The 17669-nt window shown below is 43.5% G+C and overlaps 2 protein-coding genes across 2 annotated transcripts; one reads left to right on the top strand and one right to left on the bottom strand.

Moving 5' to 3' along the window:
* Positions 1-1602: 1602 nt before the first annotated feature.
* On the bottom strand, positions 1603-4342 carry LOC131285960 (vacuolar fusion protein MON1 homolog A). The gene is made up of 4 exons (XM_058314817.1): positions 3636-4342; positions 3007-3571; positions 2659-2940; positions 1603-2544 (listed from the first exon to the last, which is right to left on the bottom strand). The coding sequence occupies exons 1-4, from the start codon at positions 4298-4300 to the stop codon at positions 2404-2406; spliced, it is 1653 nt and encodes a 550-aa protein (XP_058170800.1). The 5' UTR covers positions 4301-4342; the 3' UTR covers positions 1603-2403.
* A 1095-nt stretch (positions 4343-5437) lies between these two features.
* On the top strand, positions 5438-8037 carry LOC131280933 (mucin-5AC). The gene has a single exon (XM_058310178.1). The coding sequence runs from the start codon at positions 5507-5509 to the stop codon at positions 7727-7729; it is 2223 nt and encodes a 740-aa protein (XP_058166161.1). The 5' UTR covers positions 5438-5506; the 3' UTR covers positions 7730-8037.
* The last annotated feature ends 9632 nt before the right edge of the window (positions 8038-17669 follow it).

The raw sequence follows: 17669 nt of genomic DNA on the forward strand, positions 1-17669 counted from the left end.
ATATGGCTGCCAGAAGTTTTCGAACGAAACATAAACGCCGTAAGCGTGAGACCATGTTCAATGTTAATTCCAGCCGACCGGAATATCGAAACCCCATAGTAAGCGGGAAGCAACAGTGTGCATATGACAAAAAAAACAAATCCAAATTAGCCGATAAAGCGGATTACGTAGGCAAGATAGAAAAGATGATTAGAAACATGTAATGATAATAAGTTCGTTCATTAGTAACTGACTAAGGACGACGTGTGTTTCTTTGCTTTAGCTCTTTACTTTCACAACTACTTCGAAACGTTTGTCATTTTTAATTCGTTTCTTTATCATTTCAACAATTCAAAATTCCTCGTTGGCCCCCGTCGAATAGCGCGCATTCCCTGCTTCAGGGAGTGTTGTGTACGACGAGCCACGCAAACGAGGAATCGTGTAACCAAACGCCAACGCCGAAAGATGTACCGGACGATGCGAATGGCGGGCGGTGGTGTGCCCAGACCGTTTGTCATCCTGACTGGTAACAACGCCAGTGGCCACGGGCCAGCATCGCGTAGCCATCGAAACTCGGTGGTCGATTAGGGAAGGGAAAGTAAATAGAAGCTGTATATGTGTATATGAGCAAACATATATGCGCGATTAGTTCGTTCAACTCACACGACATATATCTTATACTATCGTTAAGTGGAGCTACTACTATAACTGTCATTATAAGAAATATTATAAAATGTTTAACAAAGGTGTCTATAGGAACCGACAGAAAGAGCAGTAAACAATGGAATGCGGGGTAAAAAGGGATATAGTTTAACAGGAAAGATAATAAATGACTGGGTGCGCAGAAAAAAAAGATGTTAACTCAAGAATGAAGAAGAGAGGCTCGAAGAGAAGATAGTGGAAAATGGCAGATAGAGGGAAGGTTCACGTACGGAAAAAGCACAAATATGACGAAATGAAACTATCCACCTAATAATTTACAGTACCTAGTTCGTAGAAGCGGAGACGCAAAGACAACAATAAAACCAAATCGAGTAGAAATTTTACACAAACCACTAAATCCGCTCAATCGGGTTAAAACATGGAAGAGACAAAACAAAATCAACGCACTATCAACCAAACATTGCTAGAAAATAGTGATCCGGAGAAGGAGAAAATATACTGTAGCACAAGTGAGGATAGAACTGTTAAACTGCTAGCAAACTACTTCCGGTATACCATTCACTCCAAAATTTTGAAAGTTTATCCTATCGATATCACAACCATTACCTACTTTCCCTCGTACATACTTAGTTAGTTTGAGATGGAAAGTGAGAGAAGAGCGGCTGAAATAAAACTCGCCGTAGACAGCAGTCTGATGATCGGTTGATAGGTTGGTTCAAACGGAAGCAGCGAAAGTAGGACAGGATATGGAATAAAAGAAATCGAAAAATAGGAACCCAACCTGATACTAGTGAAGTTATAGAGTACGAAGATGTGGGCAGCGGCAAGAGGATAAGACAACATAAAAAGGAGAAATAAAAAATCCCCAATCACGAGAAAGGATAAATGTATGAAAAATGGACTTGACTTGAGACTTTGTTCGATGTTCGTTCGAAAGAAAATGTGATGTTAAGAAGCCAATCGGAGGTAATATAATCAAATCCAATGTATCATCTTATATTAATATGTTAACCTTTATTTAGTACATCGTTTGTCTTTCGTATTCAATTGCCACGCACTCTTGAAGAACAGTAATAAAAAGGTTGCGTGCTATTTAACTATTCTCCTGCAGAGACTTTGTTATCGATTTATTTGCAGTTTTTTTTTTCTATCTATGCATGCCATTTTTTCTCATTTTGGTATATTTCACCCTTTGCTTCAGCTACCGGAAGACGGCGGCATCAACGTTTCCTTTCGTCGCTAAGTTCATCCAGATTAATTTTGTTCAACACCTCAGCCTTGCCGAATGGATGGGTCATTTAAGAAATATAAACCAACAAACTAGTGTACTGACCACCGTCCACCGAAATAGCTTCGAAGCGCTTTTGGTGTTCTAGGTACATAGATCCGATATAAATAAATATTTACAAAATAGTTTGAAATATAATTGCTCTGATAATGCTACCCTCATTTCCCGTCTCGTGCTTCGCTTGCGCGGTCAAAAACTAGTTAACTTGAGCTACCCTTGCATTTTCCTTGCAGCAGTTTAATTGCTGTATCGGGCTCCACAATGGGGCACGAGAATGTTTAAATGTTTTCCTAATACGGATCACTTTGAAATCGTCACAAAGGGGGTGAAAAGAAACACTCGAAGAAAGGATTCCGACTTGGTCAGGAAGGTGGGGCATGACCTATGGTTTAGGAAGAGTTCATCTCTGTCGGCCAATTCGCTGGCGAGAACGTAAAGAACTGCAGCAGTGGTGACAGAGACAACCCCGACTCCTAGAAAGTCGGTGCGGAAAGGATGAACAAACTGTTCTCCTCCTTCTTGATCCACTTTAACAGCTTGTTGACGAGGCTGATGACTTCACTTTTTTCCACCGTCGGCTCGAATGTCACAAACAGTTCGTACGCTTGTGTTACCTGTAGTGATTTTGGTGGACCCGTAAAACGGTACAAAACATTTAAATATATTTGAATTCTGCACCGTCGTTTAAACAACGATCGGTATTGTGGAAATTGTGTACTAGTACTTACCCAGGCAAGAAGAACTTCTTTTTCCTTCATTTGATAAATCAGCTTTACCGGGCGACCAGAGTTATGGACCCGATGGTGTAGCTGGAAGTACATACCTTCCAGGCGCTTGAACTGTTCCGTACTCGAATACGGCACGGTCAGCTCAGAGCAGAGCAGCTGCGCATTCGATTTGCTCTTGTAAAGAAAGTGCCGTATCTCCGGAATACCAATATTGAGCAGTTTGATCCCCTTGTTGTTGATAGCATCGTTGATCGCCTCGAGACAGTTACTTCGGCGTAATTTCTAATGTCAATTATAGAAGGTCATTTTCTACCGGTAGATTTTGTTTGCTGATAATGCGATTCTTACCTCTGTAATTTTGCGTTTTGCTTCGGAAAGCGTGTAGAAAACGTCCCGCTCGATGGAAAGTAGCAGCAGACACGCCTGACAGTCCTCGGCAAGATAGGAAACGTGCGCATGCAAAAACCCGGTCGAATCAAACTTGGGTAAGCACAGTGGGGTCCAGCTTTCGGCCGATTTAAAGCTCTCCGAGCACTCAATCAGGTTGAAGATCAATCGTAGGTCGGCCGGATGGATAAAATACTTTTTCATGCGTACGAGTGCTATCAGCTTGTTGTTGGCAATTAATACTGCAAACACTAAGTTCTTGATCTTCGCACAGTTGCTCTGGATGGCGGATACGATCGTTTCCCGCACGGAAGGCTGCAGCGGAAGGATACGCACCGAGTGCGTCATAAAGCTGAACGGATTGTTAGACACCAATTTCTGATCACATTTGTCACTGACCAACAAGTGATCGATTAGACGCTCGCTGCCGGCCAGCAACCTGCGGAGGTCGAAATTTTTCCGCTTCTCAAACGTTTTGATCATGTGACTGAGCGTGAGCGTAGAGAGTATCTGATTGTACACGTCACTGGAATGGAGAACGGGGATAATTAAATGGAACAGATTACAGTCGCATCGTCTCCCAAACTTACGTCAGCTGCAGTTGTATCTGTTGTACACTGTGCGATGTCCTTGAAACTGCCACCAGTATGAGGGGCGACTTGACCAGAAAAACAAACTTGACTCCGGCGGCATGGATCGATTTTATCGTATCATTGCCGCTCTGAATGAAACTAACTAGCGCCTGCATCACCCCAAACAGTGTGGCCAATTTATCTTCATTGCCGTGCATCGAGTAGATGGGCTTCCCGGCCGTGCTTAAGATAAATACATGCCGTTTTCTTCCCAGAAACGCCTCATCGTGTAGATAGTCACCGCTCTCCAGGTCCGCGCCGAGCGCCATCCCGGAACCACCCGCCTGCTCCGGATCCGCGAGACTTGTCGTTGACGCATCAAACTCCCTACTTTTGGCGCTACTGAATGAACTCGATTTGCTCATCGCCCCCTCTGCCGGATGATCACTTTGTAGTCCATCCTGTATCTGCGTTATGCTGGCAGCAGCACCGGTCTCCTCTAAGCGCTTATCATCCACTAGAGCATCCGTCGTTTCAACGATGTCAGGACTTCCAATGCTATCCGGTACGGCAGGAAGGCTGTTAATTTCGTGGGAAAATTCTTCGAACGAGTCGGTGGTTATCAATGAGCTCTCCTCACACGCGCCCGGCTCGCACAGTGCATCCACCCGCGGATCGCTCATGTTTCTTCCGACTGTGCTTCCGATGCTACACAATGGTCGACCGATAACCGAGAAACGAAGATTCACTAGTGTTCACCAGTTATTGATCATCACAAACGAAGTAAGTAGCGTGTCGTTGGACCCTATCGCTGAAAAAGGAAAACACGGAAGAAAAACAATCCGTGATGTGATTGATCCAGTCCACCGTCTGAATTATTTTTTTCTTTTGGAATTCCGTTTGACGTTTGATGGTAAACAAGTTTTTAGCACTATACAAGTGCTGTACTAAATCGGCATAGCAATTCGCCGTGCTTGATGTAAAAAAGAAATTTTCGTTTCATAAATTGCTTCACACGAGAAAACAATGTTTGTTCTATAGTAAACGGTATAACATGATTCTCACAAGCTGCTTTCAATGTTTATGGATTCAAATGTTGCATAAATTTCGGCCATGCTTTTTAATTTCAAGCCAATCTTGCAGGCAAATGTCAATTTGTGCTAAAACCTGAAAAAAACAGAATAAGCAAACATAAAAATCAGACAAATTAAAAAGAAAACATCAGAATCAGAAGTGCAACTTTCCTGGACCTTTGTTTGCCTAAATTAGTTACAAAATTTGCAGTTAACACGACCATCGTTTGACTATCGTGTGTATTGCTTTCCACCCCAGTTGTGGTTTGCAGAAGAAAAGCTCCAGCGTCGCGTTCATTGCGTGTAAAGAAACACAATAGGATGCCTTCGAGTAGCAATCGAAATTGGCCGTAGTCGCCCTGTTTGTGTGTGTATACACTTCCATCGGAAGTTTGGTAAAATTGTTCGTTTGTGCTGCCCCGTGCACACAGAAATTGGGAGGTAGTGATGATAGTAAGACTGGGAATAGCAGAACAACCTGCTCTGAGAACCGTGCGGCACCATTGGATGTCGTTTCAGCCAACTACTAGGAGCCTACGACAGAATGCATGCGATGTGGATGGTAGCGCCTAAACACTAACTAGTGCCCCCCCCTTTTTCTAGCCTTTCTACTATCGACATCCACTGATAATAGTCCAGGCGAGGTGCGGATTGATAATAATTCAGAATGTTTCAATTGGTTTGGTTGCTATCAAAAACGGGCTAATCTTGAACGGTGTATTGCAGGTGTCTGTTGTTTTCGATGTTTCAACCTGCCGCCTAGCAAAGAAAGAAAATCGCAACTGTACGAGGTCGCATCGATTGCCACAGGACGACATGGGTTGCATCAATTCGAAGAAGGATATCAAGGACGTCCATTCGAACATATTTCACGTAATCAACATCGACAACGATGGGACGGAGCTGTGGAGCGGTAAGCTGGAAGTAACCCGCCTCGAACTAACACTCTTTCGAAAGGGCAAAGAACCGACTAAGTGGCCGCTGAAGTGTTTGCGGCGCTATGGCTACAACGTCGACCAATTTAGCTTCGAAGCTGGTCGGCGATGTACGACTGGCGAAGGAATCTACGCCTTCCGGTGCCGTCGTGCCGAGGCCCTCTTCTACACTGTGCAGGCCTACATCCAGGGACGAATCTATAGCGATGAGAATACGAATCCCAACGACCCGTACCCAATACCAGTGGCCTCGAATGGACCTTCGGTAGCGGCTCGAAGTGTGTCGCAGAATAACACCGCAACGCGGAGTGGTACCGGCCAGGGCCAGAGCCAGGGCCAGATGCAATGCACGTTCATTATGAGTCGCACCGGCATAGCGACGAGCCAATCGCTTAGTCCGAACGGAACGATTCACTCGAATTCAAACCAAAGCCGTAGCACGGACACACTCCCGATGGAGGGGAACTATCTTGAACCGACTCCTAACCGATCGACAACCGGAATCGCGGTACAACCACACACGATAACGACCCGTTTCCAGCAAGGGCTGAGGTTGAGCTCGGTGAGCAGTGGACCGATCTCCCCGGATATTACTTCCCCCGGTTCACCGAATAGCATGACAAACATACTAGAGGTGACTACACTGAATCCGCTCCCTACGTCACACAACACCGGTGCCGGTAGTGTTCACCATCAGGGCGTCAGCAACGTGTACCAAGAGTTTCCAATGAAAGATTCAACTATGACCTCATTGCTGCACCATACGCATCATCAACATCTTCTCCATCACGTTCACCAACCGAGCTCAGCCATTGTTGCTCCCCTTGGAGGATTGGTACGTACCTCAATGGATGTGCCTCCGCAGGAGCTGGCTCCCGGTACTACCCCATCATCCGAGCAAGCCTCATCTATCGTCACCGCTCCTATCGATCAGGCCCCCGGGACAGCTTGCATCGGAGAGTGTGAACAAGTTGAACCATCCACGCCAGATCAGGTCGATCCAGCACGGATGTATATGAATGTAAATATCAGCGCCACGGACGGTGGTTCCCTGTCGGCTGCCGGAAAGGTGAAGAAACCAGCTACATTCAGCAGCAAGAGCAACTCTAGTCTCATTTCGATTACTAACTTCAACAACAACAATAGCCACAATAGCACGGGATCGTTTGACGAGTGTCAGTACCAGAACGTGCGCACTCCCACCTCTTCCGGGGCCGCTGTGGGCGGTGTTGGTGCCGCCGTTCCCCTTCTCCAACAAAACATCGTAGGTGGTAACATGTTTGCACAATTTCAACGGCTAAACAGTGGTGGTCCAAATCAGTTCTCGATGGATCCGGGACGGTTTTACGAAAATCTTGAGCCTGCAGAACTGAAAGCGGTTCTCCTGCGAGGCCGTTGCTCAAAGCCAGACATTTTCAGCAACGTCGATCTACCGTTGGACCACTCGGAACCATGTACTCCGACGGCAACGGCCGCTGCAAATTGCCAGCAGCGTAAAGTGAATTACATCGTACTCGACCTCGATCAGTCCAACTCGTTGCACAACATCAGCAACAATGTGAACGGAACGGGAGGAGTGCTTTCGCCAACTGGATCAGCTCCTGGTGCAGCCGGTGGGGCTACGTTTAATGGGAACACAATTGCGAACGGTGGTACCACCAACGGCTCAACGGTTGGAACCAGTTTTAATAACAATAACAACAACAGCACGACGGTTAATCTGAACAACGGCATCGTTGCAACCGGTGGGATGAGCAGCTCCATCAGTGGTGGACTGACGCTGGGTCCGATCGTGAATACCAGTACGGATCGTGCCTCAACAGCGGCAACGACGCCTGGTAGCAACGGAAACTGTCTTACCGGTCTGTGTGGACCTTCCGGCACTAACGGCAGCGTTCTAACTCCTGCCAGTGTCGGCCTGCTGCCTCCAGAGAGTCCCAAAAAGGCATCGCTCGGTTATGCGACGATCGATTTCAACAAAACCGTCGCGCTGAGCAACTCAACCACGCCTTCCTCGGAGTTGGATAGCGAAGGTTCGCGTAAGACCCGACACAACTCAACGGTCACACCGCTTGCGAGACAAAGTAATTCCGTCAGCGATTGAAGGAATTGTTCGGAAGTAGCATATTGCATTGTCACTGCACCCACGATTCGATGGGGTAAGTTTCGGCGAGAGTTAATGAGAGGCGCATAAAGCAGAAGGTACAAGACATTAGTCAAAAAATGCAACAACGTCGATGATAGTAACGTCTTTTTCCTTTCTATTGTAAGTATTCACACTGTACTCTCTAGTTGTACGAGTATGTTTTAAAAGCGCAATCATAGTCATGTGAATGTTCCCAAAGGATATTTTAGTAGCTCTTAAGCAATCCCTTACCACAAAAAAATTTGTTTTATCTTGCAATACAATAACATGGTATACAAGGTAAGGTTTATTTTTCATTGCACATTTTTGTGTAAGTTTTGGAAAAATAGGAAACTTTTCTGAGATATTTAAACAATTGTCGCATACTGTTCTTTACCCAGATTGCCTAAATTCAGATTTCTACACTGTGTTTTATCTTCCTTCATGCCACTTTTGTGCATCTTTTTCTACACAAGTCGAGGCACAAGTAATTCTAGCAAATTTGTTTGAAAACCTATAGAGATTGTGAAAATTTTTATATTTAGTTTCTTATAAAAGAAAACCATCACAAATGTCGCACATATACCACCCTGAAGTCACAAAATTTGCTATCGCTCCTCAATGTACTCTCTTCCAAAAATGCTGCCTTTTTTTCTAACACATTATTTGTTACTTTATAAACATGGTTTGTTATAACTACGATATAATCAATCCGTTAGGCAGCTGCACTTTGGAGGTGCAATTTGTGCTGTCCTATTTGCCCCACACACAGAAAAAACGCTCTTGATCAACGTGATAGAAAGGATTATACATCTCGGTGTAACCTTTCACCTAATTAGTTTTAAGTGAACAATAATAATAAGTTTGTCTATTGCAAAACGGTTAAAGAATCGGTTAACATTTACAAAAAAAAGAATTGAAAATTGTTCGCAAAAAAGTTTCCCTTTTTAAATTATAAACATTTTTATTTTGGTTGCCCTCTACTTCGTTGCCCCTGTGTTTGTAATATAATAGTTTAATTGAAGTACAATCAAAGGCTACATCAACATACATATATATATACAACCTAAAAAAACCCAAAGTTGCGCCAAATCATGCTCCTGTCGAAGGATATTGAATGATGGAAAAATGACCTATAAACCACCAAATGTAATGTTAAATGTCGGACGCTTTAAGGTGAGCCGTTAGTGTTAAGTGTGCAGCAAAACGTGCAGTGGATTATTAAAGCTAACCCAATGAGGAGAAGATAGTGCAAGATGATCACAGCAGTTTACATTTAATTATTCGTAGTGAAATGTTCCGTTAAACTGTACCAAGGTTCTTGGTGTAAATGTAACACGCTGTATAACGTAAACAATTTATATAAAAGTGGGAAACATAATTGAACCCTTGTTAAATGAGAAAGACGACTCTAAATATATGATAATGTTCATGAAAAACATTGGAAACCAGTCAGTAACAAGCTCATCTCTAAGATATGCGAAAACAGGTGATAAGCACCCGATTGAAAAAGACCGAACTAAATGGAAACCCCAGCAAGCAGCACTAGAAATAAATTAAACAGCCGATAGTAAACTATTTAATTTAAGAAAATAGTGAAAATGTTGTGTACACTGAAACAATTTACTAGCCGAATGAAACAGAGTGGTTTGAAATGAAATAAAATATAACAACAAACAGTGATCCGTATTTTTCCGTATTATTATTTTTTTTTTTTCATTTGAATTGAAACAATATGTAAAAGTGCTATTTTACGATCGTCTGTTAAGATTTAGTAAAAGATAAATCAGGTGATAGAATGTACCGTATACTGTTGCAAGATTCCAGGTTATAGCTGACACTACCCAAAAAGGTCAAACATATGTTTGCCTCAAGTCAAATGCGTACAATGAAACCAATAAAACGATTTAATTTACTTTAAAAATATACACTTGTATTAACTGGTTTGGGTATTTTATTTTATGTTTATTGGTTATTTTATTTTATGTACATATTTATTCTTTGCTTAGTTTGACTTGATATATGAAATAGGATATATCCTGTCAATCCCCAGCTGATTTGAATCACTTTGTATAATATTTTTCTTTTTATCAATATCCTTAACAGAAGCCAATAAATACTAAAAAATCCTCGAGACGATGACGTTTTGTGCTGTTAATTACCCGCCAATAGAATTGACCGCCTGTTTTGAGTTAGCATCGAACTCAAAGGCTATCAAAACGCACCACGCTAGTGAGGAATGAAATTTCAAAGCTAAAACTAAGCTGCTCCACAAAATCATGAGATGTATTTTGTATAATTAATTTGTTTTAATGTTGTAAAAATGTATTCAAATTCAAATTTAATATATCTAGGTTCAACCGTTCTAATATTGAGAAATGTGGGTTCGCCTTAGCTTATCGATGTTTATCAACCTTGTTCTGGTAGAGTGCCGCCTCTTTTGTACACAATTAATTTTCTTAAAAAAAAGCAAACTTTGTTGCACAAAGTTGTGTGTCTTGAAAAGACTTTTGTTTTCTCATGTCCAAATCGGTTTAGCGATCATCAAGTTATTAACAAATTTGTTATTTCAGCTGAAAATACCAACCAAGGTTTCTGTATCCACCGCCTTTTCAAATATTTATTTCATAAACTAAGAATTGAGTTAGAATTTTTATTGTTTTAAGTGGTTTGCCTTCAAGCGATCTTTCATTTGAGGGGTCTGTTGCCAAAATTGACCAAAGCACAAAAAAGTTATTAACAAAATAGCTATTTCAGCCATTATTTCTATTTGTGGCCAAGGCTTTTGAAATTTGTTAATGCCAGTTTGGCGCGCTGCTGATTCGTTCTAGTGGTGGGTAAATCGAATCCTCAAATCCGATTCCCATTCCATCAAACAGTCGTGTGACGGTCTGGAAATCGTTTATCCTAATCTGAACACCCCATCAAATCACAACTGATAATTCACGTCCTGGATTGAATCATTGTCACTCCGTGGGTGAAATTTAATGTTAGAACACCTCAGATAATGGGGTCTAGGGTCAAATCTTTAGACTCCGTCAACTGGGATTCGATTCTTTACAATCCGTCGTGGGATCTTCCGAATCCCGATTATGCCAACACTACAGCACACGGCAAACACTATCAGCAGCACAAAATTTCAGAGTGCTTAAAGTGTGACAGGAATCGGGTGCTGCGATGTGTGAGTGAATGGGATCTTGTTGACTTTGTCGCGAGAATTGGAAAACGTAAGAAATTCTCATCGAATTTACTGTATCTTGACGATAAAATGTTCTCGAAAATGTGTTAGAAGTAGCCTCGAAGATATTCAACTGCGTATCAAGCTAACTACGGCAAGCGCGTTGACGCAAAGTGCTTGCCGTTCGCAACTCGCCTTCTGGGGATTACCGCACAATGGTAGATGATGAAAGGCGAAGAAAAAATGTGACCCCTCAATCTTTTGACCCGTTTGCTACATGGTGCTTTGATTACGGTCGTGTGTTGTCGGTAAAACCTTTCATTCTTCGTCATCGAAAAGTTGTGCTGAAATGATTTGTGATAATATGCGAAATGCCTTGGAATGTCTCCCGTAACACTGAACATACCGCGTCGAATTTTGCGATTAAGGTTTTCCATGTGCGTGCATGTATGCACAGGAAGGGAACATCGCCGTTCCTGGTCGTGAAGTATGTCCAGTTCATCGAGACGGATATCCAAATGGCCCGAGGACGAAGAACATGGCTGCCTATGAGCAGTGGTAGCAACGAGGGGGCAAAGAATGGAAATTTCCATTCACCATCCTCCTGCACCATCTCATTCGCTGGCCACGCGATTCAATGCGTCGCAGTTGCGTCCTTCTGTAAAACTTCACCTGGTGTGCGAAACCATACTTTCGTTCGCTGGAAACGGGACTCCATATTTTTCTACGACTTTAATCTATGGTTGCTCTTATGCGTGTACCATTCTGCTAGGATCGGACTGCCATTTGCTATATCATGAAAAAGTCCAAAATTTGGCGCAACTGTCAGTAGTGGCTGAAAAATAAATGCGGTCCCTCTTACCACTCTCATCGTGTGGTTGCCGTTATATTATAGGTTAGGGTTTCCATCGCCGCGACGGGCGACAACGCGAGACAAGCGCGATGGAACAAAGATGAAAATGACGACGTTCGTTCGACATCGCCAACGACGAACGGGAAACGGTATGGGAAAGCAGCTTCAACAACAATCCTGTGAAAAGCGATGGTTGTTGGTGTTACAGTCACTTTTTTTGTCCATGGATGGGCATGCGAACAGCAGCAGTAGCAGGCATACCGTCGTCGTTCCGTCATTTTGCGTTTTGGCGAAGTGAAAAATGTTCCGTCGGTTCCCCGGTGCAAAGGTGTATGCGTGAACGTGATCGAGCATACATGTGTGTGTATGTGTGTGGGAGTCGTTGCGCTTGAATGTTTAATAGAAACATGGAAACAGCGGAATAACAGATCGATGAGATTCTCGACCAACAAAAAAAACACAACTGGCGGTAATACGAACAACAAGAAGACTCTATGCAAGGGGTGGTGGATCACGTTCCAGAGCTGTGGGAAGTGGTGGATCCCTAAAATGGCCGTCACATACGGACGACGTACGGTGCTGTCCGTTCAGTATGTTTTCCTTGAAACGTAACACTCGGCATTTCTCCCGGCGGAAGTGTCTTTCAAATGCAATCCGCGGTCGCAAATTCGACAGCAAAATGGCAAAACGGTTGGCGGGTGGCATTAAGTGTTCTTCCAGGAAGCGAAAGAGCTCTGAACGTCGCGTTGTGTACATGTGTGTGCAGGAATAGTTTTTGGAAGATGGAAGAAGCGCAAATACGATGGAAAGCTACCCCGCACGGCGGTGGACAAGCGAGAAAGAATGACGTCAAAGTTGAGAAACAGAGAAGGACGCTAGACTCCGTCGCAACCGTCGCTATGCATGCAACTAAATTCTTCTCGTGGTGTCTGTGCCTTTGAGTGGATGAAAGAACCGTTCTACGGTGAACTGAGTGTTCCATGTGCTTTGTTGGATAGAAAGAGAAAGCCGAGTGATAGCTACTAGTGGATTAGTGGTAGAACACACATAGTCGTATCATAGCACCAGCCCGCATAGGATATAGCAGCATACCACCGTGCATAATGAAGTGAAGATGCACCAACAAACAATGCACTTACGAGGTTCACATTTCAATGTGAGCTTAGTGCATCGAGTGTTCTGTTTCAAAAACGTTTCGTCAACATGTTGTTCTGCTTACTACGGGTCTCTTACCTATCAAAAATCATACGGAAACACCATATATGGCTTTAAACGTGCTGTAAAGCAGCGGAAAATTTCGACAAAAAGCAAGCGTCCTCCTTGCTGCCAGCTCTCCTTCTCATGCTGAAGCGCGCAATTTTTGCGCTTATGCTGCGGTGTGTCGTCATATGAACCGTGGGGTGGTGTGTGTTGCGCTGTGTGTCGATTGCCCTTTGCCTTCCCTCTCCTACATTCCATGTGCTCTCGAAGGGGTTTTTTCCGATACATTTTTCGCCGTTGGAGGTCCAGGCGATTCTTCGCGCGCGGTACTGAAACCCGCGTTTGTGGATGCTGCTGGCGATAAACATACAAGTGCCGCCAGGAACGAACTGTACCTCCATTTTTTTCTTTTTCTTTGTACTTGCTTTCGTCTTTGCTTTTCTCATGTTCTTCCCATACGCGGGTTTATGCGATGGAATTTTCCGTTGCCATCTGCATTGGGTTTTTGTTTGTTTGTTTGTTTTTTTTTGTCTATACTATTCTTCCATAGCGTACACGCACGGTACGGTAGAGACTTTTTTTTTTGGACTGGCACGAATGTTAAAGGTTTATCATGTATAAACGGGCAGTCCCGTAAGGCGCTATTACCTTGCATTGATTCTTTTCTCTATATTCAAAATAAAAAAATGGATCTTACAATGGGTGAATTTAAAATGCTTCCAACAAAATTATTCTTGGAACACTCCTCTATCTCTAATCATCCATCAACCCGTTTGAAGATGAGTCTCATGAGTCAAGGCAAAATAATACCTCCAAGGAAATGCAGCTTTCCCACAAGCAGTCGAACCAACTTGAAAGTAACGGTGTTGCTCAAGATCAAATTTGCTTCCTTCATTGCCCTGCTGCCGTTCACCCTTTGTAGAGTAGAGCAGTCTAATGCATGGTGTACAGCAACGAAAAACTTTCATTTTTCCATTGAGCCCATGATGCCTAAATGTCCACCGATCTCCGCAAACACATGTTTCCTCGGTGTTCGGCGAATGACGCTGGATGTGCGTGTCTTTAGGTGCGTTATTTGTATGGCTGTTCATTTTGTAGCCAATCCGCACGCTCGAATCCACTCCCGCCACTCCATTTTACCCGTGTTCAAATGTGTACTGCATTACTTCATCTCTGCTACAACAAAAAACTCAGAAAGGAATTAAACTGCGATTTGGTTGCGTGGGTGGGTGGAGGTAGGAAAAGCAAAATCGAGGGGATGAAGAGCAGCTTCTGTTTTCTGATTTTCCCGTTTCGGTAAATTGGATATCTCGCTACATTTGTACCGCTAGAGTGTTGGTTTTTTCGACATCCAACGTACCTTTCCTTTACTCACCGTCCGGGGTTAGCTTGTCTTTGTTTTTTCGCCGTTCTCATGGGTTGCTGCGATGGTGGGCACATAATTGGGTTTAACGTTTTGCCAAAACAGTGCTGCTCAACGCACAGCATCAAACTTTCATATGCAGCTTTCCACACTCTGTCAGCTGCTAACGACCATGGCGGGAACTGTGTGTTTTTGTGGATGCTCTAATCGTCATTGAAAATGATGCCGTAAAAAAGCGCCATGACCTTTTTGGCTAGAGTAGTCTTCTGAGCGCCTGTCTCCGGCCGTATAATGCTAGCCATTCTTCCCCTTGTTTTCGTTCTTAAGGTACTAACGTGATGCATCATTTACGGTAGGCTACCTTTTCAAGGGACTTACTAAACCTACTACACTACGTCTTGCACGACACTTGTCCGAAAGCTGCCAAAGCCTGTTGACCGAAAGGTTGTACTTTGTCAGCCCGCCTACGTCCAATCCACAGATGAATTTGTTTTGCGTTATTTATCGATGACGTCAGTTAGCCACACGGCGTTTTACGACCATCTGAAACGGTTAGCAAGAAACGTGGGGCGGCAACGAACGTAGCCCCGATTAACACGATGTTGGTTAGTGCCGGTACGGTTATTTTCGATGGTGTTGGGATAGTGTGAGAGGCAAATTTGATTCTAGATAGCGTATCTGCTGATAGAACTAGAACTAGAAACTATCCGCTGAACAAACTATAGGTAAATGTTTAACGTACCTAATGTAATGTTTTCAAGGAAAATTCAAATATATCCTGGTTTGAGACATCGCTGCTTGATCTATTACTATTTTCTTGTTTGATCATCTCACCAGGCCAGTTTCGTTCCGTATCTTGTGACTAGCTTTTTTCATTGCCCCCTACAGACTTACAGGCTGCAATAACTAACGTTAAAGCGACCTAAAAGGGCTGCTACCTACAGCAAAGTAAACTCTTAATAAGCTGTCAGTAACCACTAAATTTTGGTGTGTCTCCAAGGTGATCTTTGATGGCATTTAGGATTCTGTGCAATTGTTGCGTCACAATTAGTTGAGCACAGCAGCTGCATGTCGAGAGTCAATTTGTCATGACCACAGCATGCGTGTTTTTCGGCATTTTCGTCCATAATTAACTTATCATTCACTTTCGTGTATTATATCCTTTTACGGAAAACAAAACCTCTTGTTGGTTACTTCAAATACTAATTTCGAGCTACATTGGTAGAAAGTTATTGTTGCCAACCTTATGAATTGTACTTTAATGTTTGCTTTCCTTCTCTTTTAGGAATGTTGAATGTGGATACGTTTTTGAGTTAATCGAAGAACCAACGAAACGAATCAAAAGGAGCGAATAGCATACTTGATCTGTCAGGTAAACCGCAACATACTGCACGGAACAAAACCGCTGGACGACGAGCGCAACCACCGACAACAGTGGACAAAGTCTCCAACAAATCTTCCCCAGCCAGTATAAGCCAAACCGGACGCAGAAGGGCTACACCGCGCCTTTTGGAGTATACAAATCCAGGCACTTTGCTTGCCCCATCGCGTCGCCCCTGACGGGTTCGCTTCGAGAGTATAAACGGCAAGCAAGCCACACCAAAAGAGACGGTTAGCATCATTCATCCATGCGCTATTCGGCGTCGTCGGTTACTTCGTGGACCACGTCTTATCCACGTCAACGGCATTTGAAATAGACACCACAGCGCGCGAGGAAGCTAGCGTCGCTAGACGAACCGAAGGTGGTCTCCTCCCTCACCGCTTTCGCTCGTCGGACTGCAAACTGTGCCGTTGAACTCGCTCTGTGCGTGTGTCTTTGTATGCTTGTGTGTTTGAACGAGTGTGTTGAGTGTGCGCGCGCGTCTGCAGCACCCATAAATGCGCGGTATGTTTTGATCGTAAGAAGGATGCGAGTCATAGTAGTTTAAAGTAGCGGTATGTTTGTGCGAATGTGTGCTAATCCCCGAGAGAACGAGAACGCAATTGTGCCGTGTATGTCCTGTGCGGAGCCTATAAGTACAACATAAGAGTAAGAAGTAACAAAGGGCGAACCTTCCAAATGACCTCTGTCGTCTACTACCACTACTATTTTCCAAAAACTAAAAGATTCTATTGAAGGAAGGATAGCTGCAACCGAGAGCACAAGACTGAAAATCATCGACTCAACTACTCCTACCTACCTATCTACTTCTGCCACTTCCTGATCTGATCCTTGATCGAAAAAGAAGGATTAAGGATAAAAGAAAAAGAGCGAAAGAGAGAGAGAGAGTGTGCGCATGAGTTTGGAACGAAAAAAGAACGAAAGAGGCGTTGCGAGAGTGAGTTATTTAGTAGTTAAGTTATGTTACGCATTACTTTGTTGAAATATTGTACTCATACTATGAAAGCAACGGTCTGTTCTTCCCAAACAATTATAAAAAATATTAAAAATTAGCACATCCCACCCCACTGTGGCCACAGCTGATGGTCTTCCAAACAAATACAATGTGGTACTTACTATCCGTTTCTCGATGCATGTGTAAGCATGCTTCGGTTCTTCTATTTTCCACATTTGACTCAGTATACTTGTAGGGGCAACAACGGACTGTCCTTCCCTCCGTTGCTCCCTGCACTGTGATTCCGATAGAGACTCCCAATTCTACATCCTTTCTGCCACCACAAGCGACCTGCAACCACCACTACTGTATCGTACGACCATCCTGGGGGGAGCTTTTTGAGTGAAGGATGATAAATGCGTAACCAACGGCGACAGCAAATCAACAGTCTTGATTGACTCTGGAATGTGTGAGTGTGAAAGCGTTGCCTGCTACGCTTGCAAAGAAACGAAAGAGTTTGATTAGAGCAGGGGTTGGCAAACATTTCTTGACCCTCTCGAATGTTAGTAAAGTGTCCTACCCATAGACCATAACATCGCAAATTGTGTTTGCGTATGTGAAAACATTCACATATTATAATATATTATCGAGTCTTGGACATATGGCTGTCACAGTCGGTCCTACAGCACGAGCCTCTGCATAGGAGCTCGTGACAGAGTCGGTATGCCTCTGAATACGAGTAAGGGAACAAACGTTCGACTTAACGTAGGAGGATATACCCCGACTCGCATAGTGAAAGAAGAAGAAGAGTCTTCGAACCGGGAAATTAGTATTTGTCTCTATTTTCCAATAAGTTGATCAGAGTATTTTTTTAGTATTTACTTGATAAAACTTTCCTTATTAAAGAATACTATCTATTGGTTAATAATTATTAAGTGGCTAAAACCTCTCATTGTACCGTCTAGAGGATGACATTTTGGCACAAATTGAGCTTTGCCGACCCCTGGATC

The sequence above is a fragment of the Anopheles ziemanni genome, chromosome 2, assembly GCF_943734765.1.
Source record: "Anopheles ziemanni chromosome 2, idAnoZiCoDA_A2_x.2, whole genome shotgun sequence".
In the NCBI taxonomy this organism is placed as follows: domain Eukaryota; kingdom Metazoa; phylum Arthropoda; class Insecta; order Diptera; family Culicidae; genus Anopheles; species Anopheles ziemanni.